We start from the raw sequence: 24,086 nt of genomic DNA on the forward strand, positions 1-24,086 counted from the left end.
CCTCTGGAAGAGAGCACTTCGCAGTCTGTCACTGTGCATTCCCCGGAGGGCGCTGCCCGCTTCCTCAAGTTCCCCGGAGCCCCCGGAACGAGCTCTTCCCTCTCCTGCTCTCTTCTCCGGTGAGTTAGAGAGGCTCCAGGCTTCCTGATGCAGTGTTCACTTGTGTTTAAAACAGCTCCAGAGGACATAGGCTGCGGACAGTGCAAAGATTGCATACATGTCTACACTAATGAGAGGAAGGGCATTACATTGGGTACAGACGGTTATTAATGCTAATGATGATCTTTTATATGCTGAGTTTTTGAACAAATTTAAGTGCGTGTTTGTAAAAAGGGATAGCTGTGACCAAGCGCCCAGCGCATGTTTAACCTACGACAGGGCAAACGGCATGTGTCGGATTATGCCATTGACTTCTGGATTCTTGCTGAGGAGACAGGATGGGGGGTGAAAGCCTTACGGGGGGGCCTTCCTCAAAGGTCTCGCGGACTACATCCATGATGAACTGGCAACTAAAGAGCTCCCGTCATCTCTGAATCAGTTAGTAGCAATGTGCACCAAATTAGATGACCGTGTCCATGAGCGGCGCAAACAATTTCGCCCCAGACCCAAGAATCCTCACGCTCAGCCTGTTCCTTCTGATAAATTGATGGGCGCAGGCCCGTCTTTTGGGAATGAAGTGGAAGCCATGCAACTGGGCCGCACACACCTCACCCCAGAAGAACGTAGTCACAGGTTGGCAGCTGGTGAGTGCCTTTACTGTGGTGAAGTGGGTCATTTTCTTTTCTCCTGCCCACGGCGGCCAAAAGGCAGGGCCCGTCAGTCCAAGTAGGGGTGCTGGCGGGTGAGTCCTCCTCCCTACCACGTCTAATGGTGCCAGTTAATCTGTCAATGATGATGATTTCACCCTGCAGGCATTGGTGGACTCCAGTGCTGAACAAAACTTTCTGGATTCAGCTCTTGCTCAACAATTAAAACTACCTCTTATTCACCTCCCACATCCTCTGCAGGTCAAAGCTCTTGATGGTCGCTGGCTGGCGGAAGTTACGTGTCAAACTGAACCCATTTCACTACTCATTTCTGGCAATCACCGTGAGTACCCTCTCCTTTTTCATCATCCACTCTCCTCAGAGCCCTCTGGTCCTGGGACAACCCCGTGATCGATTAGTCACACAACAAAATTTCCACCTGGAGCCAGGATTGTCACAAACAGTGTCTTCTGTCAGCCCAGCCTCCATCCTCTGCCCCGTCTGAAACCCCCTTGTTCTGAGGTTCCCAATCTCTCTAATATACCTGTTTGTTACCATGATCTGGCAGATGTTTTCCACAAAGACCTAGCATTATCCTTGCCTCCCCATCGCCCTTACGACTGTGCGATAGAGTTGTTTCCTGGAGCTCCACTCCCAGCGAGTCGACTATACAGTTTGTCTAAACCTGAAAGGGAAGTGATGGAGACATATATTCATGACTCTCTAAAAGCTGGGATAATCCGTCCTTCCTCCTCTCCATTAGCTGTGGGGGTTTTTTTTGTGGAGAAAAAGGACAAGACTCTTAGGCCTTGCATTGATTTTCGGGGGCTTAACCAGATCACGGTGCGGAACAAATATCCTTTACCGCTACGGTCCTCAGCCTTTGAACTGTTGCAGGGGGCCTCTGTATTTACAAAACTAGATCTCCGAAATGCCTACCACCTAGTCCGCATCCGTGAGGGGGATGAGTGGAAAACGGCGTTTAACACCCATCTCGGCCATTTTGAAAATTTGGTGATGCCCTTTGGTCTGACCAATGCCCCAGCTGTCTTTCAGGCATTGGTAAATGATGATCTTCGAGATTTTCTGAACCGTTTTGTATTTGTATATCTTGATGACATTTTAATTTTTTCAAGAACCCCGCAAGAGCACCAGGAACACGTTCGCCAAGTCCTGCAGAGACAGCTGGAAAATCGGTTATTCATTAAAGGGGAGAAATGTGAGTTCCATGTCCAAACGGTGTCTTTCCTGGGATTTGCCATTGCGCCTGACAGCATTCAACCAGACCCAACTAAGGTAAAAACTGTGGTGGACTGGCCCACGCCTTCCACCCGGAAACAGTTGCAGAGTTTTTTAGGGTTTGCCAATTTCTATCGTCGATTCATCAGAGACTATAGTCGTGTTGTGTCCCCATTAACCGCTCTCACTTCCCCTAAGCAGCCCTTTCTCTGGACAACTCATGCTCAGGAGACGTTTGACCACCTCAAGGATCTCTTTGCTACCGCCCCTATTCTGATACAACCGGATTTGTCACAACCGTTCATTGTGGAGGTGGATGCCTCAGATGCTGGGGTAGGAGCTGTAATATCCCAGCGAAAGAATGATAAATTGCATCCATGTGCTTTCTTCTCTCGCCATCTTTCTCCTGCAGAGTGGAACTATGATATTGGTGACCGGGAGCTCCTGGCTGTGAAGCTAGCACTGGAGGAATGGCGTCACTGGCTTGAGGGAGCTGAACAACCCTTTATTGTCTGGACGGACCATAAAAATCTCTCATCCATTCAAAAGGCCAAGAGATTAAATGCACGCCAAGCTAGGTGGTCACTATTCTTCACCAGGTTTAACTTCACCATCTCTTACCGCCCTGGCTCCCGTAACGGCAAACCTGACGCCCTTTCTCGTCTGTTTTCTGATCCTGAGCTCCCTCGGCCAGAAGAAACTATCCTTCCAGTGTCCCGGGTGATTGGGGCTTTGACCTGGGAACTGGAGTCTTTGATCCGGGCTGCGCAAAGGGACGAACCGAATCCCGGGACCGGTCCTGCCAACCAAATGTACGTACCCACCTCAGTCCGGTCCAAGGTGCTGCATTGGGCTCACACTGCCCGCTTTACCTGCCATCCTGGTGTATTCCGAACAATCATGTTTCTTCAGCGCTCATTCTGGTGGCCCTCATTAACCCGAGATGTCTGCGACTACATTGGCGCCTGCACCGTCTGTGCCCGGAATAAGGTCTTCTCGTCTCCCTCCACTGGCTTATTAAGACCTTTGCCCATACCTGGACGTCCTTGGAGCCACATCTCCCTCGATTTTGTCACAGGCTTGCCCCCATCCTCAGGTAACACTGTTATCATGACTATAATTGATCGTTTCTCAAAAGCAGCTCACCTTGTTGCTCTGCCTAAGCTTCCAACAGCCCGCCTGCTCACGGACCATGTTTTCCGTCTTCATGGGATTCCTCAGGATGTCGTTTCAGATCGCGGCCCCCAGTTCACGTCTCACGTTTGGAGGCAGTTCTGTACTGCCATTGGCGCTCAGGTTAGTCTATCTTCAGGTTTTCATCCTCAAACCAACGGCCAGACTGAACGTATGAACCAGGAACTGGAGGCGGCTCTCCGTTGTGTGACCTCCTCTAATCAGACCACTTGGAGTACTCAGCTGGCATGGGTGGAATATGCCCATAACACCATGACATCCTCGGCTACCGGATTGTCACCCTTTGAAGCCAGTTTGGGTTATCAGCCCCCTTTGTTCCCGAATCAGGAGACCGACTTGAATGTACCCTCAGTCCAGCACCATCTTCGTCGTTGTCGACGGACGTGGAAATCTACCCGAGCTGCCCTTCTTCGCACTTCTGCCCGGAATAAACGACTGGCTGACCGGCGCCGCCGTCCTGCACCCACGTATGCCCCCGGGCAGAAGGTTTGGCTGTCTACTAAGCATATCAATCTCCGATCGGAATCAAAAAAACTCTCTCCTTCATTTATTGGCCCTTTTGTGATCAGCTCTGTCATTAATCCTGTCTCCGTCCGGTTGAACCTACCTCGCCACATGAGGATTTGTAATTCTTTCCATGTCTCACAGATCAAGCCAGTCAGATCTAGCCGCCTGTGCCCTCCGGCCGAACCCCCTCCGCCCACCCGGGTCGTTGGTGGCCAGCCTGTTTACACCGTCCGTCGGTTGTTGGATGTCCGCCGGCGGGGTCATGGCCTTCAGTACCTGGTGGATTGGGAGGGGTATGGTCTGGAAGAGCGTACTTGGGTGCCTCGTTCTGCGATCCTGGACCCTTCCATGGTCCGGGAGTTCCATCGGGGGCACCCAGACAGGCCTGGGCGATCGCCGGGAGGCTCCCGTTGAGGGGGGGGTACTGTCATGGTCCCCGCCCTCTCCGGGCCGGCAGTGTGTTGTATGGGTGTGTTTTTGTTCTTTGGGCAGGCTCGACAGTTGCTCCACCCTCTGGCCGGCCTCCTCCAGCCGTGTGTGGCACACCTGATCTCAATCACTGTTTACTCACCTGTTTTCCCTGAGGCTCACTCGCTGGGTATTTAAGCCAAAGGAAGTCTTCAGTCCTTGCCGGATCGTTGCCTCTACCAGGTAGCCAAACTATGCACTTTATTTTGGTGTTGTGCCACGTACTTTTTGCCTTGCGGCGTAATTGCTGTTTGTGTGCAGAGCTGAGCCGGGGTCTGTTGGGGTGTGAGTCAAGAATTCTGAGGGTCAGTAAAAGTGCTGCCAGACCGACGGAGTGTTGGAGACGAGCCTGTTTAATCCCTGACCTCCTCACTCAAAAACTTTGTTGGATTTGTGAAAATAAAAACTGGAAACATTTTACGTCTGCCTCTGCAGTTGGGTCCTTCCTTTTCCTGAACATCATGACAGTTTTTCTTCAAATCAAAATTATAGACTTGTCTTGGGACAAATCATTTTGTGGGTCATTTTATGATATGTGGGCATATCATAAAATCATATAAATCACTAAATATTTGTGCCAAAATCCCCCAGTTATGTTTTGTAAATTTTTAAAAATAATATGCAAATGGAATTTGCACTTTTTTGGTGGGACATGATTTTGCCAAAGTCCCAAGAATTAGAGGTTTACTGTTAATCTACTGGCATGATTTGTTCTTTCAATGGCCATATGTATGTATACCAATACTACTTTATATTCAGTTAATGATCATTCAGACTCAACACCCTAAACAATCAACCCAAACTAGTCTACTAAAGCACAAGAGGAAACTGCATCAATAATAACGTAATGTTCTATATATCAGTGTCCGGTGTTACTCTCCTGATCCATGTTGCCTTATATCAGACAGCCCGCCGTGCGCACTGAACATACTCGCCAAAAAATGTTACACTTTGACACAGTATGTCTTCCCACTCACGTCTGTATCTTTGCATACGTTTTCATTTCTGGGGATGTGGTGGAGCGTCGGGTGTAGTAGCGGCCATTTTTAAAAAGGCACGGGTGCGTGGCGTCTGTCGCTAGGAAATAGTGAGAACAGCACCAGCAAGCAACACCGGTCCGTAGTAGGCCGGGGGGTCCTAAGATGAAACCTGGATGGCACCAAACTGTCTTCATTTTAACAACAAGAAGACAGAGGTTTTGGTTGTTAGTCCTGGTACTACTGGTGGGTCCTCTCCTGTAGATCTGGGGCCTCTAACACAATACGCAAAACCTATGGTTTTTAACCTGGGTGTCAGAATGGACAGTGTTTTTAACATAGATAAACAGATCAGTGCAGTGGTGAAGTCCAGCTTTTTTATCCCTTGTGTTGTCTTGCGAGTCAAAAGTGACCCACTACCATGTTTAGCTGTAGAAAAAAATACCTTAAACTATCTTTTTTCCAAGTTGAAATTTTATGACTTTTCCTAAAGGGACCCCATCATTAGAAAAAGTGATACTTTGTTTTTGTTTGTGTTTCCATGTGGGCTGTACACCACTAGGGTACAAAGATTGTCTTATGGGTCATTTTTGACCCGTGAAGTATAAAAGCATTTAAACACCAGAAAAAAGTTCAAAGGCCCCACACACACACACACACACACACACACACACACACACACCGGATGTATCCTCCAGCTGTGGAAGCAGACCTAGTAAATGATCCCAAGGGAAAACAGTGGGGAGTAAAAAGGGAGGAGGGGGGGTTAAAGATGAGCACAGAGAGATGGAGCTTCCTTATCTGGCCAAAATGGTAAAAAGTGGTTACCACGGTTATTAAATCCCAAACACACATGCCAAGCATAAACTTTGGTTGGATGACTCAACTATTGTCTGACTCACTTAGAGATGCACGCACGCACGCACGCACTTCATTGGGACTAGTTTGCAGGAGGTGAAGCGACCAAATGAAAGACGAAAAAGTCAAAGAAGATCTCTGACAAAGAACAAGAGAATACATTTCCTGCAGCTGTTTGACTCAGAGAGGAGGAGAAAGAGAGAGAGACTTGAGGGAGGGAGGAAAAGGAGGGAGGCAAAAAAAAAAAGCCAACTCATCTGACACGAACAGTCGGCCAAAGAAAGGGGAAGAGCAGGAGCAACACTGTCCAGCAGGAGTGGAAAAATCAAAGTTGGAGAGAAGGAGTGAAAAAAAAGACACGGCAGAGGGGGGAAGGAGCCCGAGAGTCTCTGTACAGACCGGAGAGGTGAAAAAAAAGTTTTAACTAGACAAACAAAAGAAGAGAACAGGGGTGAATGAGAGAGAGGGGTCCTGGCATTCAGAGGTAAGGAAACTATCAGCTGCCGCAGCTGAATGGATGCATATCAGTGAGATCTGATGGAGTGACGGCGCTCCTATTTCTGCTCTGTGTCCATTCGTTACTATATATTTCCTCTATGCAATGTGTGTGTGTGTGCGTGTGTGTGTAGTTATGTGTGACAGATGAAATGGGGACAGAGGGAGGAGTGAGTGTGTGTGCCAAAGTGTGCGAAGCACACAGGGGTGAAAGGGTTTGGTTAGATCGAAGCTCCAGATGGACTTGAATGGGCTCCGGGTTCAGTTGGTTTGTTTTTTAAGTGTAAAAGTCAGTGCTTTAGATGCATGGAGTCTGAGTTAATGTTGGATACTGATAATTTATAGTGGATTTTTGGAATCCGGGGGAACAAATTTCATATCTGACATGCCAAGATATTCTAAAAAATCTGGAGGATCCATGGTGGATATAGATCTGTGCTTGTAGGCGGTAAGTCACAGTATATTTTTTTTTGTGTGAAAAGGCAACCACGTGATGCATAGTTCTGTGGCTCATTTAAAGTCAACAAGTAAGAAATAAAGGGGCTATGCCTCACAAAAATCCCAGACTTCACAGTGAGCTAACTGGAAATTTCACTGATATAAATATTTTTGAATATTTCAGGCTCAGTTTTTCAAATCTTCAGGCCAATCCCACACTATTAGAGGTTTTTACTTTCCTGCCTGCTTATATGGGATAAACTTTGCATAAATTTGCAGTTACACTAACAGAAGTAGCTTAGTTGCAGTCAGAGTAAAAGGTTTGTGGTAAATCTTGCAGCCACACTAATTAATATATGACAGAGCTTCTCCACCCCCACATTTATCTGGAAACTTTGTCATACCCTGAGGAAAGCCAGCTAGCAAGGGGGGAAAGGAAGTCAGGGTCAAGGGTTAAAAGGGAGGTTATTCTTTATTTTCACGATCTCCTACAGATATGTGGGTTGTGTAATTTACAGGCCCTCAGTGGTAGGGATGAAGCAAACTGAGAAAGATTCAGGCTGGGAAGAGGCATGACATTATTCTCTTAGTGGAGCATGTGATGCCCCATGAACAGCAGGATGTTGAGGGAAGATCACTGAATCTAATTGTGAGCATAACGGAGCCATGAGGGGAGATGTCTGCAGGCAGGAAAACCAGGTCAGACACAAAGGCTCTGTTAGGGTGGAGTTCAGCTTTTGGGTGCATCCAGGATTTGAAACAGCAGAAGGCAAAACTGCCGTGTGCTTAAAGATTGAACTGGAAAAGTTCCTCTTTCTTTTCTGAGGTGGTCAGAGCAGGAGTACGTTCAAAGGAAGTGCGCTGGTTTTTGGTCATTGAGCCACCAGCATGGGAAGAAAGTGAGCATGTGATTGGATGCGTTGACCCTTAGGCCCTGTTTATTTTCGGATAGCTCGTGTTTCAAAGCTGGGAATGCTGGGAAAGGGCAGTCCATGTCTGCTGGTGTTATCAGAGCTTCTACAGTACGCCTGCTGGGTCAGATTTACTGTACACGTCAACTTCCAACATTTTAATGGGCGTACGAAGCCTCTGTATGTGATTGAGTCACTGTGTTACACCTGCTGTGCAGCCTCACATTAGTCCTGACCAGTGTGCACTGGTTATTTATCTGCAGAGATATTAAATGCCTTCATGTCATGGAGCTTAAAATAGCAGGAGAGAATTGATTTCCAACCAGGGGCACTTCAGCCCAGTGGTGAATCATGTTGGTGCCAAGGGGTTTATGGGAAGTGGTAATTTGATCAAATACATTATTATAAAAGCTCTGATTTGATTATGAGTTATGTCCACCTATTGAGCTCACACTAAGAGCACTAAAAACACATAAGGAAGCAAAGAGAAAAAGAAAAGGACGGCTGAAACAGCGAAACAGTAGACTCCAATAAAAGTAACAGATAGAGCCAAAAGTAAATAGACACCTAAAAGTACAAGACAAATACTTGCAAACAGTGATATGTAAACAGACAGTTGAAATGACTCACTAAATATAAGAGAAACTGTTAAAATAGTAAATAGAGGGTAAACAGTTCACTAATAGTTAGCTAAGAAAAGGCATGGCAGCTGAAGTAGTTAATAACAAACAGCTGTGAGCTGAAATAGTTATCTAAATGAAACGGACCGGCCCAAACTGTTAGCTAACCAAGTCAGCTTAGAAAAAGAAAGATGCAATTAAAATATAATAAGCTTTTCACAAAAGAAACATGCTTTGGATAGTGTAAAACAAGAATTATAATTCAGACAGCTAAAATCTAAAGAAAATATGGAATAAAAGAAGTGCACAAACTATAAAGATGCAGAGGAAATATGTTACACACACACACACACACACACACACACACACACACACACACACACACACATACACACACACACACACACACAGGCAAGAAAAACAGGATGACAGTTGAAACAGTGAAACACAGAGAGACAGACAACCGTCACACCTATGGGCAATTTAGAATCTCCATTCAACCAAACCCCACTGACTGCATGCGTTTGGACTGTGGGGGGAAACCAGAGTACCCGGGTCCCTCAATTATTTTAAACATTTGCCTTAAACGGCGTAGCTGCAATGACCCAAAGCCAATAAATGGAAAGTGATAATGGTAGCTACATTAAGGTCAGGTTTAAAAGGCAGAGTAATCCAAACTAATCACGTATTCTTTGCTTTCTCAGAAAACAGGATGTCGACCCTGCCATCGGAAAACAGCCTTGAAGATGCGTACAGCCGCAGCTTCTGGATGGTATGTGTTCTCATTGTGTTTGCGTGTTTATGCCTTGTGATGGGACAGGAAGATAGACTCCACAAGATAGATTTTCCCTCCATATCTCAAATCTGAGCGACCATGCAGCCAGAACAGTCAAAACAGTCTTGTCGTTCAGGCAGCATGTCTCTGTAAACAGAGCTGTGTTTTCATTCTTTAAGTGTGAACAGTAACTCTGAACCACTTCACATGGATCTAACTGCTCTCACAGAAGGCTTCTGAGAGTGTTTGGCTCATTCAGTAACTGATTTTATGTCTTTGCTCAGCAAAGTGGATTGAGTCTTTGAATCCCACAAGTTTTTCCCCCCATTTTTCACTTCCTGCTTCCATAGAGAGTTGTTTCCTATTTGTTTTTTAAATATGTGACTTAAAACAATAGTTTGCCATTTGTATATATGCTTAATATCCTGCTAACAACTAGCCTTGGATCTACAGGAGCCATTCTACTCCCTGTTAATCTCATTGTGCAAAAAACCTGGAAGAAATTACCTTATTAAAATTAGAAAATTACCTTGGGGGCAACCCATGTGTAGTGAATAGAGATATGGCTGAAATAATTATATACACCTGCTTCCAGAGAAAAGAAGAAGAAAAGGCAAAATGCTTGCATCCTGCTAATGCATCCTGATTGGTCTGCATATCCTGGAAAATCATCCTTTCTAAAACAACGTGAACATAGTGATTTCATCCAGTATGACCGGAAAGGACTAACTGAGCCCATAAAGTGTTTACAGAGGTCAATCGTGAGGGTTGTTTTGCTATTTAATTGAATAGGACCACAAGTGTTTTTGCAGCCACAGGTATCGTTCTCTGTCGACCATTACGAAGAATTCAGGTTTACAGCACTTCTGAGTTGGCTTCACTTTTCAGGCCCTGAAGCGTTGCCAGTTTTTTTTTTTATACCGTCTACGGACGTTAGACACTCACTTGACAGCACACATTTCCCAAAGATAACTAAAACAGATGTTTGAAGAGTAGTTAAACCACAACAGAAATGTCCATGTGTGTACACAAAGCAGCTGGTCGTGGTGGTTGAAGGTTTAAATCGGCTGGTGCTGTAAAGTATCTCATGGTGCTTCGATGCCCCCGATACTCACAGAAGGGCATTACAATCAGAACAATCTAAAAACCCTAAATATTCAAGTATGTTTACTGTCTCAACACCTCCCATCAAAGAAAAAACAGCTCAGTTCATCGTGGACTAACTCATGAGCATCCTCCAAAAGACCAGAAGTCTAAAAATTGGAGTTCTTTGTAATATTGTATTGTTATGGTTGGCTCAGTTCAAAGGTAAAACTTCTTCCAAAATTCCTTCTAAATCTCACTAATTAGCATGTTTATTTAATCCATACAAGAACAACAGTAAGCTTAGGACACATTACTGTATTAAGAATGGGTATGTCCCAGTCTCAGACCATTTCTTAACCAGGTGTAGTGATGACAAGTGCTAAGCTCTGGGGTCAGGTAACAGCATGTAGCTTCATATGAAACAGAGATCAGAACAAAATGTGCAGAATGAAGCAGAACAGGGATCAGGTTCACCCCCTCTGCAGCATTTGATTTGGAGTAAAAGGAAAAAGTTTCTTTCAGTTTCGCAGCACTAACCCAGGCAGAATGAGAAAATAAGCAGCCTGTAGCAAGGATCAGTTTTCACAAACATGAAAGATAAATCCTTACTATTATCTTTAGCCTAAGCCTACAGCATACTCGACCGTGCACCTATCTCAGGATAATCACAGTTACATTTTGCCCACTTTGTGAACTACCATACACTCTCTTTAAAAGTCACAACCCAGTTTCGCCACCGTATTTTAAGGCTGTAAACACTTCAGAGTGCCCGACTGTCTGATCTGACTGTGCTGCCGCTTTAATATTGGCTTTGTCTCCCGTTGGCCTCGATTGGCTGCCCCACTTTCATCGTTCCCCCTCCTGTAATTCGGAAGACTCCTGTTGTGCTGGATGTGTTTCCAGGCCAGTTCCCGTCTGTGTCATCCTGCCGCCACGTTCAAAGGGTGCCCGTCATCACAGTGCAAACTTCAGCCTTTCGCTTTTGCAAAGTCACCACAACCTTAACGGATCTGCCTTCTGCAGGGTTATTGCATCATTGCCCCTTTAATAGTATTAAAACCCCCCTTTCTCCCAGTTATATATTGTATATATTATATATAATTTTATACACCTTATGATTATTAAATAAGGACATTCTGTGATAACAGACACCTGCATGTCTGGTAAACACATTCGTGCTTGTTTTCAAATAGAAAACTAAAGATTTAAGAGTTTTTAATTTGCAACAGACTCTCTGTTTTTTTATAGAACAAACATTTTTGACAGGCGTTCTCTGAATCTGTCATCTGTACTCTGTGGTAAAATCTTATTGGAGTACATCCTGGAAATTTTTCTTTTATGCCATTTCAGCCTTTATTAATACTTTTGCTGCTTTGGCTGCCACTACCTTTTACTTATTACACATGTACTATTTAAACTTTATCACAGCTAACTTTATTTTTTATTACTGCCACAGTACTACCAGCTAATACTTTAGCTCCCAGGAAAACTAATACATTTCACAACCACATTTGTGTAACATTTAAATCGAGCCCACCCACTGACATTAATGCAGCACTGTATGGAAAACTCACCAGGCTGACATCGTTAACTAGTCTGAGTGCGATCAGTTATTTATTTTTTTTCTTTTTCAGCAGAAGTCTGTAGTTTTTTCCTTCGATGCAGCTTTTGTTGCTTGGACTGATTCTCTAGTAGCGGATTTGCATTCGCCTCGGCTGTTGGCCAACTGGGTCTCTGCAGCGCTGCCACTGGCCTCAAACTGGATTCCTCAGCTGTTTCTGCTTAAATCACAGACGAGTGAGAAAAGTCAGCGCAAACCACAACAGAGGCAGAAAGAAAGAAAGGAAAGGAAGAAGGAGAGGGAGGAACGAGGAAGGGCGCTTGTGTGAAACACTCCGGGTGATTCTGATTAAAGCATTTAAAACGACAGTGTTTCATTAAAAGCACACTGACAGCTCTGATTGCTTTTCTTTGAAGGCTGTTAATATGACAATGAAAACCTTTTACAGTCAGGGTGTCTGTCTTTAAAGCACGACACGTGAACAGAAACATTGGGAGAAAGAAGTTTCGTAAATAAATCATTTACAATTACAAATAAAAAAAAAAAAGATTAGTTGAGAAAAATGTCCTATTATATAACGAAGATGCCCTATACGTGCTGATTACTCCTGCTCTAGTTACCTGAAGCACAAAATGATGCATATTTGTTTCACATTTGCTGCTATCAATGCCAACATGTAAAGAGGGAACTGTTTGACCTTTCTTTTGTCCCTGCATTTAATTAAGTACTAATTAAGAGTCCCGTTAGGGAGTTTGTACACTGGAAGCAAAAAGCATGCTGTTGTAACTCTGGAGACTCATATCATCTTACAGAGAATTTGCCAAAGTACTCTATCCAAGTAAGCCATGTCTATGAGCCAACACCTACAACACCAGTAACTGGAGCCCCACTGTTGAGGTTATTAGTTAAATGTGTGTTTGACAGGTAAAACGTTGGCTTTGAAAATGACCTGTTTATTCAGGTCTGCTCTGCATTTTTGTGGCATTTACACTGAGCATATCACCTCAAATAATTTAACACAGCATGGCACACAACAACACTGAACCAGCTGCCTTAAGTGTGTCAGTCACAGCCAGATAGAGTCTGACAGAAAGCGAAAAAGCGAGTAGGAGCGAGTTCTGAGAAGGAGCTGATGACAGCTGCCAGGAAAATTGTAGAGATTTCCAAATTCCACATCCACAAACACACTTGCTTCGGAGATGTTATTACATTCAGGGCCCTGCCCCTGCCGCGCTGCTGCCCTCACTCTGTCTGCCTTTTTATGGACAGACCACACCTCACGCTGCGGCCGGCGTCTGTGCTACCACAGGAAGCTTACTGACAGCGCAGCGTCACCTGTGGCACATCATGTGCCACTATGGCAGGCCGTTTTAATAACATAAAATCCGCTTCACCACACTTGCATTCCAGATATCTGAAACCGATTTATGACTAGACGTATTAGTAAATTAAGATATCTCTAATATCTCTAATACCTATATCAGATATCTCTAATTACATTCTAATAGAAATGACGTCAGATTTTCCATTGAGTTGAATGGAGGCTTTAATTTAAGATATCTACAATGAATTACTATCTGCAACACATATTTCAGATATCTACAAATATGACTAGTCATAATTCTAATTAAAGATATCTTAAATGTATTTTTAGATAGGAGATGTATAGTTTTGACTAGTGCAAATTAAATTCTAGATATCGTGAAAGCAAATAATGACTAGGTAAAACTAAATCAGAGATATCGAGAACTGTAATTTTGACTAGTCAAAATTCCCTTTAAGACGTCTCCAAATGAATTAGACATATCTTGAATTAGACGGCATTTATATTTAAAATCTCTTAAATTAACATTCTGACTAGTCAGAATGACATTACTGATATCTTGAATTAGTATTCTGTCGAGTCAAAACGTCACAGATTTACGGAGCATTTTGGCGGAAAGATTATAAGGCAGTTTGTTAAAACGGCCTGCCATAAAATCAGAGATTCTTTGCAGATTTCTTAAGAAGTCTTCAAGTACACGATCTTCGCGTTCTCCGCATATCCCATACTGAACAACTCTTTCTATATTGTGGCATTTTCTTACAATTTTGCCCAGAACGGCCAGCGCCATTGCAGCCACCTGAAATTCTACACAGCCAATTACGGATAGTCAGACGAAACGGATTTTATGTTAAAAAGCCTGCCATAACTTTACAGCATCCACCATTTTAACCAAGCAGCAACAGAAGCAACAGCCTCTTGATGGCAGTTATGGTCTATGCATTTTATCAATGCTGTGTTTATGAAAGGTAAAATAATATTCTTGGATATTCTTGGATTTTTTTTTGTCAAGAAGCACGTGCAACTAATTGTTTTAGGTGTTTAGCTCCACTCACTCTTATTCTTGCTTGCTCCCCCTGCTGCACCCCAGACGCAACTGCAGTCAGCCTCTGCACAATATGATTAACAGGAAGTGAAATGCCCCCCCCCCACATCAGGCCTGGGTTCAGCTGCTTCCAGTACTGTACATTACTCAATGGCACAACTTACTGTGACAGTAACAGAGCAATCATTTAAGGAATAATTGGAGAAACATACCCATGCAAAGTCTGACTAAATAAAATCAATAACACTTTTATATGATAAATATGTGCAGCTGGAGTCTGCTTAGAATCGCAGAAAGAAATATTCTGGCATATAACCATTAAAACAAATCATTGTTTTAAACACAGGAAATGCAATTAGTGAGCTTTAGATGAGTTTTAGATGTGTTGGAGGCTTTGTTTATGTCTTGGCTTTAAACAAAGCCAAGCAGAGCTGGCAGCCTGATTATGAAGGGAACAGCGGGCTCAATCTTCTCACCTCTCTCTCATTGATTTTCCACAGGATTGCAATTAAATATCAGCTTTCAATAGAGATTATTAGTTGCTGCCAAGAAAATTGCTTTAGATGTGTTAACAGTGTTTGAACACGTGGCTCAGCTGTACTTGAGTGGAGTCTCCTATCTATAACTGAAAGATTAAACACTGGACTTTTTCAAGCCAAAAAAAATAATTTAAAAAGCTTTTTTAGAGTTTCAAGCTCCACATCCATTCAGCCTTCCATCTACTTCAAGTGTTTATGATGTGAAAAGCAAAACGTCTTCTGTCTTTGTGTCCTGGCAGCCTGGGAACTATCAGCGCACTGTGAAGCGAACAGAAGATGCTTTCCAGGCCTGTAATGACATCGTGGCGTGTTTCCAAGAGAGAGCTCGCGTGGAGAGGCAATACGCCCAGCAGCTCAGTGAATGGAGCAACAAGTGGAAGCCAGTGGTGGACTCTAGTATGTTCAGTAATTGCAGCACCTGCAATGAACATGGAAATTATACTTTTTTAAATATCCTGACCTAATTATTACTAAAATACAAACGTCATTTCAACGGTGTACCATCTCCTCCTCCCTCCCTCAGGTCCTCTATACGGCTCTCTTATGAAGGCTTGGCAGTGTTTTCTGTCCTCCGCCGACCGGCTGGCCGCCTTACACGCCACCATCTGTCGCTCCCTGGTGTCGGAGGATGGAGATCGGGTCAGGACCTGGCAGAAGGAGACCTTCCACAAGAAGTTATTTGGAGGCTTCAAGGAGTCCCATGACGCTGAGACGGGGTTTGCACGTGCTCAGAAGCCGTGGGCTAAAAGACTTAAAAAGGTCAGATTCTTTAGATTTGTTCATGCTAATTAAAAGCTCTCATATTAATTAAAAGCTCTGCTCTGATCTCAGTGACTGAGCCACATGCAAAGATATAAAATGCCACATTAAAGTTAGTTTAGCATGTTGTGAAATAATAAATTAAATACTTAGGCAGCCACTTGTGTAACAGACGCAGTGTGTGTGTGTTTTTTTAACTTGCTCGGCTGTTATTTATCACGCTGTTTTGATATGGCTACTCTTTGAACTATATATTTTTATTATTTTATTTTAGAACTTTGTTTAGAAGCTGTTTCAAATTATGCTGCTGTTCTTATTTTAAACTATTATAAAATGTTTAAATCAAGCTGTTCCCAACTTTTCTTATTAACTTCACAACAAGCACCAGTGTTTCTATGCACACCAAAGGTTATTGAGCTGGTCCCTTCTGAATTGTATGACATTGTGGTTTACTATTAAGATGTCAGAACTGGCATAAATGATACTAACAAATATTTAAACATATTATAGTTTTCTTCTCACACATTTTAATTATAATTGTTAGTTTTGTGTCTGCTCCTGATTGTGTACCCTCTAATTATGTAGTTTGTTTGGCCAGGTGGAGCTTAAATTGGAGGTTTAAAGTGACCTTTGTTGATGCTTTTTTCAGTTTTGCACAATGACTGTATACAAAAGACGGAGGTAGCCACTGCAGTCACTCAGTAATTTGTGAAATTCAGTCTTAAAAAAATAAAGATATAGAAAGATATGTACCTTATTGTTACCAATAAACCTGCAGACAAGAGGGAAAAATGCTGACTACCCTGTGCCTTTTGAAAGCAGCTCCCAGTACCTTTAAGGTGTAACATTTTAGTGACATCGTGACTCAATCAACATGCCTTAAAACATCAATATGACATCTTTCACCACTCGATTTGTCATTGTTCTTTCTCTTGAATGAAATAAGCTTTAATGATGACTGAATTTCAGCCAGATTAAGCTGATTGAGTGCAGTTGTGCTCCAGCAGCAGCACACCTGTGCCTAAATCTAATTTACTCAAAATGCAGTTTATAAAATTATTTTAATTGGGAAGTCAGGTCTTTTTCTTTTAGACTTCTTTGCAATTGGCCTGCTTATTGTAGCCAGAGGAGTGCTTGAGGCAATTCCAGCTTCACTTATCAGACCTGAAAGACTATATCCATGTTTTATATGCAGTCTATGCATAAGGCTAGCATTTTACCAGCTGCCATGTTTTTTTTTGTTGTTGTTTTTTGGAGCAAGTTAGTATTCATAAACTGTACACACACTAATAAAACACTAGAATTCCACTGCAAGCCATACAATTAGTCAGATAATCCATTAAAAATGCTCCAAAAAGCTCCAACAGTGCGCGCGCACACACAAACACAAACACACACACACACACAGAAGAGATCCGGGTTTATTAACTAGAAGTAGTGGATGAGGCCTAGCAGGCTCTGATTGGCTCTAGCTGCTTGTGTTTGGACGCCTGTCAATTGATGCAGCCACGCCACGCTCAATAATCCAGGCAGACCCTACTCAGAGTTTTTGAGGGATGACACTGTCCACAGAGGTCAAAACTATCAAAAGCTTTTTTGGACCATGCATTTTAATGTTGTAAAGTTGAACACATGAGTCTGTGGAGACTGACTTACTCTCATGGAGCCGGCCTCTGGTGGTCACTAGAGGAACTGCAGTTTTTGCCACTTCCACTTAAGCTGCATTTTTCACCTCTGGAGGTTTCTCCTTGAGTTAACTCTGTTATTGGACTTAAAGTACAGTCTCTGTAACCACTAGAGGGCACCGATGCATCTTTTATGTGTCATCCATGGCTTCACACCTCCACCGAGAACAGCTCTGGTCGTCATGACATTTCTGTGTTTGTTTTTGGGAACTTTTCCCTGCGACATTCCCAGGCCTTATTTTCCCACCCAGTCTGGGACTTCGGTGACGTGAGCAGAGATCTTTAAGCTCAAAACCCAGTTCCCAGAGAATTGTGTTGAGAAGCAATGAGCCACTTGAATCTGTAGTTTACTGTGATTTGAGAGCAGCAAGGGAGATGCAAATATGAAAATAAAATTTTACATTAAAAGGTGAACCCTTAGGGGATCAGTAACTCATATGTACTAGAAGTGACTGCAGCATCACAAATGGCTTATCGTTAAGCAAATGGCCTCAACTCAACTATATTTAGAAAACAGGGGCCTAATGCACTGCTATTTAGAAATGGATTTATTCATTAGTGTGCTTTTCAGACTCAGGTGCATCACAGCTTAAGTGCTTCCTGTGAGTGAATTGTATGAGTACTGGTGTTTCTGTAATCAGAGTATTTCTATCCTGACACTTTTCCCATTACATTCACTATTGTGCATCAACTCTACATAGTGACACTATGCTTTGGTTTGCCCACAGCTGGATAAAGCAAGAAGAGCATACCATAAGGTGAGCCGGAAAGAGCAGGCAGCCAGAGAGCGAGAGGCACACACTCAGGGAAACCCTGACGTCTCCATAGACAAACAGAAGAAGATCCAGGAGGAAAGAGAAGTGGCTCAACAGGAGGCTGAGAAGGTGCACAACACATTATTTTTTACATTTTGTCAAAAGTGCAGTGGAGTTTCTCACCACAGTAAAGCTAGGAGCAATTTTTTTATTTTTTTTTAGTGACCATTAAAGTAGTTTACTGTGTTCCTTTATGGTTTTAAAGTAGGCAAAAGAAAATGCAGGTCATGTCATCACAAAAAGTGATAGCAGAAGTTTAAACACTAAATCTGACTATTCTAGTTACCAAAAAAAAGTAAATTAACAGGCCAACCTGTCCGAAGCAGAAGTTACAGAGGAGAGGAGCTCCTCTGAAGCTGCTGTCTGTGGTGAACGGGAATACAAGTACTGTTACCTGTCCTAGTTTTACAAATGCCCCAAATGGAGAATAAAACAAGCAGGTTAATGAATCAAAACTGAAATCAGGCAAGAACCCTTCTGAACACTTAACACACTATAAATTACTTCACAAAAGCACGAGGCAGCAAGTAACCTTTCCAAGCATGGAGCAGACTGCTCACTAGAGATCACAGCTGCCCTGAATGATGGCCTGACAGCCCTTTAAAACCAGCTGCAATAATTAGCCCTGCTGTGGTTGGAGCACAGCACCAGATGAATCAAACTGACAGGAGGTAGAACACAGAAAGAGCAGACATGGGAGGAAGGCAGGATTATGGACAGGTGCAAGCACTAGTCACCAGCACAGTAACTTACAAAACAGTCAAATTACACAACAGGGATGAAGTGGAGGGACCCAGGGTTGTAATGGTGCTGGAAATGTTCGCTTCAGATGCTTTCTAAGAGGTTGACTCAGGAATTTAGTCTTCTTACATCATGTCACATGTTCTCACAAGCTTGCGACATGTCTCCTACTTCACGTATCTTTAATTTCACCGGTGGGAGTGGGTGAAGCTGTGTGTTATATAAATGATAGATTCATTATCAACTCTGTGGACTGTATAATCTATGAGAGGTGCAATGTTGCAATTATTTGGTTTGTAAATATTGTTAATTAAACCTAAAATGGGGTTTTGTTTATTAATATCATTTAATCTCCTCACTTAAACCTGGGTTTTCACTACTATCCCCTGCTTCGGTTTGAAAACTCTCCAGGTTCGTGCGCGCTATGAGAAGGTCCTGGAGGAGGTGAACACCTATGCTCCTCGCTACATGGAGGAGATGGAGTCCGTCTTTGACCAATCACAGGAGGAGGAGCGCAAGAGGATTGTATTTCTCAAACAGGCTTTCCTTTCCATCCACAAACACCTGGACATCACCAACAATGAGAGGTGAGCCGCGGTGCTCCGTCGGCGTGTAGTGGTAAGAAAAGGTGCTGCTGCCTCTGCTGATTAGGAGGAGATCGACGTTTGCGGTTAAACAGGTAGAACAAATTTGTGTTATCTGGGATCCCTGCAGCTTGTGTCTGTCTGTGTATTTAGAGTTAAGTATGTTGAAATCAATAATTTGACTTAATTTACCTCTAATTAAAAGCTGTTCCACAACATATTAGCACATCAGTGACTCTCCTCTACTCCAATAAAGGAAATAATGGCTAAGATGGCAACTTAATTACTTTATAAAATCAGCCAAAGCCACAGGGGGATGAGAGAAATTATATACACTATTAATCTGATTAATTTGGGGAAAACACTTTAAGTAAAGTGTTTTGGATTGCAGTGCAAGTAGATTAAATATTTTGTAATTATATAATCATCAGAAAAATACTATTAAGTATCCTGAGTACACATAAAATGTGTAACATATATTCCATATCATTGGATTTATTATACAATGATGATTATGATGTATTATGAGGCATACTATAAATAAAATGGCAGCTCCCTCACCTAAACCACACAGGATTATTCCAGTAGTGTGAAGCTGACCATTTCCTGCTGTGAGAAAAGTGCTGGCAAGTTCACATGAAGAGCATGTCTGTATTTGATAAGTAAGATTATTACTGAATAAATTACTTCTTCCAGCAAATTTATAGGAAGGACAAATTATTTCCTTGCAAATTTCCAACAGATCAGAGCAGATTAAAATCAGATTTTGGATTATCTCATTTATCACGTGTCATTTAGCGTGCGGGCCGTGTACAACGAGCTCCACAACACACTCATGGCTATCGATGAGCAAGAGGACCTACGCTGGTGGAAAAACACCCACGGGCCCGGCATGCCGACTGACTGGCCTCACTTCCAGGTATTTCCATTTCTATCTGGCAATTTTAAGCTTAATTCTGTGCAGTTTATTTACATTTTTTATTCCAATGGTTTTCAGGAATGGTCACCTGAAAAGAAAACCAAAAAAGGGAAGAAAGAAGTGGAAAAGACAGGAACAATAGAGAAGAGGTGAGGATATTTATATGAATGGGAACTGTTATTGCACACTAAACATATACTGACTGGATGTTGCACAGTTTTTTTTGGAAACAACCATTCATCTTTTTTCCTTCGTTTTTGTCTGATAGTGTGATGATTGGAGGAGTGAAAGTAAGGGCTCTGTATGATTATGTCGGCCAGGAGACGGATGAGCTGTCCTTTAAAGCAGGTAAACACTGTACACTGCAAGATGAATGTAGTCACGATGACGTCACCCACTTCTCCTTGAAGCCTCAGCTTCATTATGAAGATTGTCATCAAGTTTTTGGTCCAGATTCTGGACCATATTTGGCTGGCACTCATTTTGGCTCAAACTGAATAAAAAAATTAAGTTTATTTTGAAAATCTTGGTCATACTGTATTTCAAAATAGGGATTAGGTTTGGCATGAAACCGCACACTCATTGGCTAACAAACTGTCAATCAGAAGTGAGGAGCCAATGAAGGTGCATTTTCACAGTCAGACCCAACCCTCTTTTTCACATCCATTTTTTTTTTTTTTTTTTTTTTTTGCAGCCAAGATGGTGACCGTGGAAACGCTGATCTCAGTGACATGAACCTGTCATTCAAAGCAGCCACACTGCTGTATTAATGTCAAACCACTTATTTGTACAGCCTATTTAAAAATACACAGATTAACAATCCACGTATACAAAATCATATGAAACAGTGACCAGTAGTGCCAAAGTATCCTGGTCCCGGATTTTGGTCTCTGGGTTTAAAGATGTTTTGGAGATTTTGGATTCTTCTCACTGTTGTTGATTATTGTTGGGCTCCTGTTTCACTTCTTTATTATTCCCATTATACTGTGAGTCCTTGGCTGTTCCTACTTTGTTATTCTAGTAATGAGTTTCAGTGTTGCACTCTTGTTTTGGTTCATGTCTGAGTGCTATTTTTTTTCAGTTATTTTAGTTCAATTCAATTTTATTTATATAACGCCAAATCACAACAAACAGTTGCCTCAAGGTGCTTTATGTTGTAAGGTAAAGACCCTACAAATAAAGCAGCAAGCACTTGGTGACAGTGGGAAGGAAAAACTCCCTTTTAACAGGAAGAAACCTCCAGCAGAACCAGGCTCAGGGAGGAGCAGCCATCTGCTGTGACCGGCTGCGGCTGAGGGGAGAGAGACAGGACAAAAGACATGCTGTGTAATAGAGCCAGTTCCTTCCTGTCTCGTCTTTCTGTTACTCAGTCACTCTTATGTCTGTTGTGGGTTCCGTGTCTTTTGGTTATTTCTTGTTTTTATTTTTAACACTGTGTTCCTTGGGTTGTTCTGATTCTTTTCACCTCTGTCTCATTCCCAATCAGCCCTCTGTGTATAAAAAGTCCCATCTTCCTCTTTTTCTGTTCTCTCTCCTATAAGATTTCCCTGATAGCTCATTCTTTGATTGCTTTTGTACGTTTGGATTAGTTGCCCTTTAGTTACCTTCTCTGGACTTTCATTATAACCCTAAGAATAATGCTGACAATACATCAGGTTAGAAATGTATTCATTTTTGCTGTAAGGTTGGTCATTTTAACAGAGTCTTTGGGTAGTGACTTGCTTTTGAAGGCAGCCTCAAATGGACATTAGAGAAACTGCACTTTAGCGCCTCACTTGATAAACACACACCAATACAGCTTCAAAATCCACAGCTTTGAAGGTGTGCTCCAGTCTATTTTCAGTTGCACAACTTTGTAGAGCTTTATTTCAAAAGCGCAATGACCATTACTTTATGAAATTACTGATTAATTTATTAGTCTAATAGAAAAACTTTGCTTCTTGCCCAGTTTGAGCTGGGATATGCTTTCTTTGTAGCTGCTGGTTTGACAAAATATTTGAGTGCAGTTATAAGAGCCAAACGTTTTAATTGCTTTAAAAATGAATTCTGAGAATTACATTTCTCTTCCTCCCTGCAGGTGAAGAGTTTCTGAAGATTGAGGATGAGGATGACCAAGGATGGTGTCGGGGGAAGAAGGATGGTGGGTGGGAGGGGCTTTACCCAGCCAACTATGTGGAGGTGGTGTAGTGACCGCATGCAGATTGAATGTGAAAGATCTTGTTATATCACCACATTTCACAGCCTGGATAAATATCAAAATGTCAAAAACACAAACTCAGCGCTGTAAACTCAAAGTAGCTGTTAGCCAAAGATGGGGAGTGTGAGCACACGTCGGTGGATATTTTGGCGTACAGAGATTTTTTTTTTTTTTTTTTTATTAAACTGGTATATAATCTCGAAGGATTTTTTTTTTGGATATGTTTTAATATATACAGTATGCATAGACCACTTGTATTGAAGCCATATAAATAAACAATGCTTTAATGTAAAGAAAAAAAACATAGCATGCTGGAGTGTAAAGGCACACATCCATCTGGTGCTGAAATCAGTAGTGGAGCCAGAAAATTTTAAAGGGGTGGTCAGGCTGAGACCATCATTTCTCATCGTCTCAAGACTTATTTTTCTTGCATGGCAAATTGCTGCAGGTCAGATAATCTCTTTGCTCTCATTGTGACTGCAATGAATGCAACGTAAAGTTCATTAAATCGTTACAGTTTTAATAAGTGGTCAGATACATGTGTGTAGGAGCAATGGCAAAGAGAAATGGTTTCACAAAAAAAAAAAAAAAAAAAAAAAAAAAATCAATCCAGTTCGGCTTACAAAAACAAAACAAAGAAAATTAAGTTATGCAGTTGTACATGGCCCTCTGATAGTCTGTGGTGGCCATGGGCCCCCTGGCCCCCCGGGTCGCTCCCCTGACTAAAATTGCTGTATAGAGTGCTATTTTCTTTTAGCTGCTTTTTGTTTTGTTTTTTAAAGCCTCATGATATTAAAATGCTCGCAAAGCCTCACAACATATGAAAAAAGTGACGCTAAAACTGTGATTATAATTATTCCAAAGCAGCCGTACAGTTGGACTCAGCTTATTAGATGCAGGAAGTTGTATCGCCTTTTTGTTTTTGTGGTTTAAAGGAACAGAATGAAGTTATGAGAAATCCTGTGTAACCCTCAGTTGCCCACAGCAAAAGTGTTTTACCCAGAACAGCATCAACATGCACCCCATGAAGTCCAATGCTGTTTTAGTTTGTACCAAGTTTCCTTAAAATGGCTTTCATCACTATTTTTTCTATTAAGAATTTATCGCTTGTCTATTTGTGTGTGGTAGGGATTGATCCCAGTGGCAAAGCCAGAACAGAACGCAAAGAATTTTCAAGCAACTGAATATTTCAGCTTGCTAGTTTTACTTCTTTTTTCTTGTTCACAGCTTTACAGTTTTGGTTCCCTCTTACTCAAGCTGAGGAAATGCTCACAGCTGGTAAGAACACTGTATGTGATCTTACCAGCACCAACTACAGCAGACAAACAGAGCATTTGGCAGCTAAAACACCAAATGTTTCCAGCAAATGTTGGCAGAGGCTAAAAACACATCTCTAAAGGTGTTGTTATATTGATTTGTATTTCCTGAATTTATAATATACTTTGGTCCTTAAGGACAAATGCACAAAAATATAAAGAAATGACATAAAAAATAATCTATGCTAACACTTATTATAGTATAAATACAATCTTCTTTGTATATCTCTTGCCACCATTGAAGATTTCAACCGTATTTAATATTTTGGGGGTGTTGCGCTCTCTTC

General features: G+C 42.3%; 1 protein-coding gene across 2 annotated transcripts; it reads left to right on the plus strand.

Annotated features, from left to right (window-relative positions):
• Positions 1 to 6,351: 6,351 nt before the first annotated feature.
• LOC115785034 (protein kinase C and casein kinase substrate in neurons protein 3-like) lies at positions 6,352 to 23,312 on the plus strand. Of its 2 annotated transcripts, none has more exons than XM_030736471.1 (10): positions 6,352 to 6,473; positions 9,158 to 9,225; positions 15,023 to 15,179; positions 15,307 to 15,542; positions 17,956 to 18,111; positions 19,195 to 19,370; positions 20,166 to 20,286; positions 20,365 to 20,435; positions 20,555 to 20,634; positions 22,364 to 23,312. In XM_030736471.1, exons 2-10 carry the CDS (start codon positions 9,166 to 9,168, stop codon positions 22,471 to 22,473), a joined length of 1,167 nt encoding a protein of 388 aa, XP_030592331.1. In that variant the 5' UTR covers positions 6,352 to 6,473; positions 9,158 to 9,165; the 3' UTR covers positions 22,474 to 23,312. The 2 variants fall into 2 exon arrangements, with proteins under 2 accessions (XP_030592331.1, XP_030592332.1); XM_030736472.1 differs by lacking the exon at positions 6,352 to 6,473 and adding an exon at positions 6,706 to 6,932.
• The last annotated feature ends 774 nt before the right edge of the window (positions 23,313 to 24,086 follow it).

The sequence above is a fragment of the Archocentrus centrarchus genome, chromosome 8, assembly GCF_007364275.1.
Source record: "Archocentrus centrarchus isolate MPI-CPG fArcCen1 chromosome 8, fArcCen1, whole genome shotgun sequence".
Lineage (NCBI taxonomy): Eukaryota > Metazoa > Chordata > Actinopteri > Cichliformes > Cichlidae > Archocentrus > Archocentrus centrarchus.

What these genes read in the sequence shown, in the direction of transcription:
- LOC115785034 (XM_030736471.1), top strand. Translation starts at nt 9,166, where the DNA reads ATGTCGACCCTGCCATCGGAAAACAGCCTTGAAGATGCGTACAGCCGC. An exon ending in GGGCTAAAAGACTTAAAAAG is followed by an intron (nt 15,543 to 17,955) that starts GTCAGATTCTTT and finishes GTTTGCCCACAG; the next exon opens with CTGGATAAAGCAAGAAGAGC. An exon ending in TGAGCTGTCCTTTAAAGCAG is followed by an intron (nt 20,635 to 22,363) that starts GTAAACACTGTA and finishes TCCTCCCTGCAG; the next exon opens with GTGAAGAGTTTCTGAAGATT.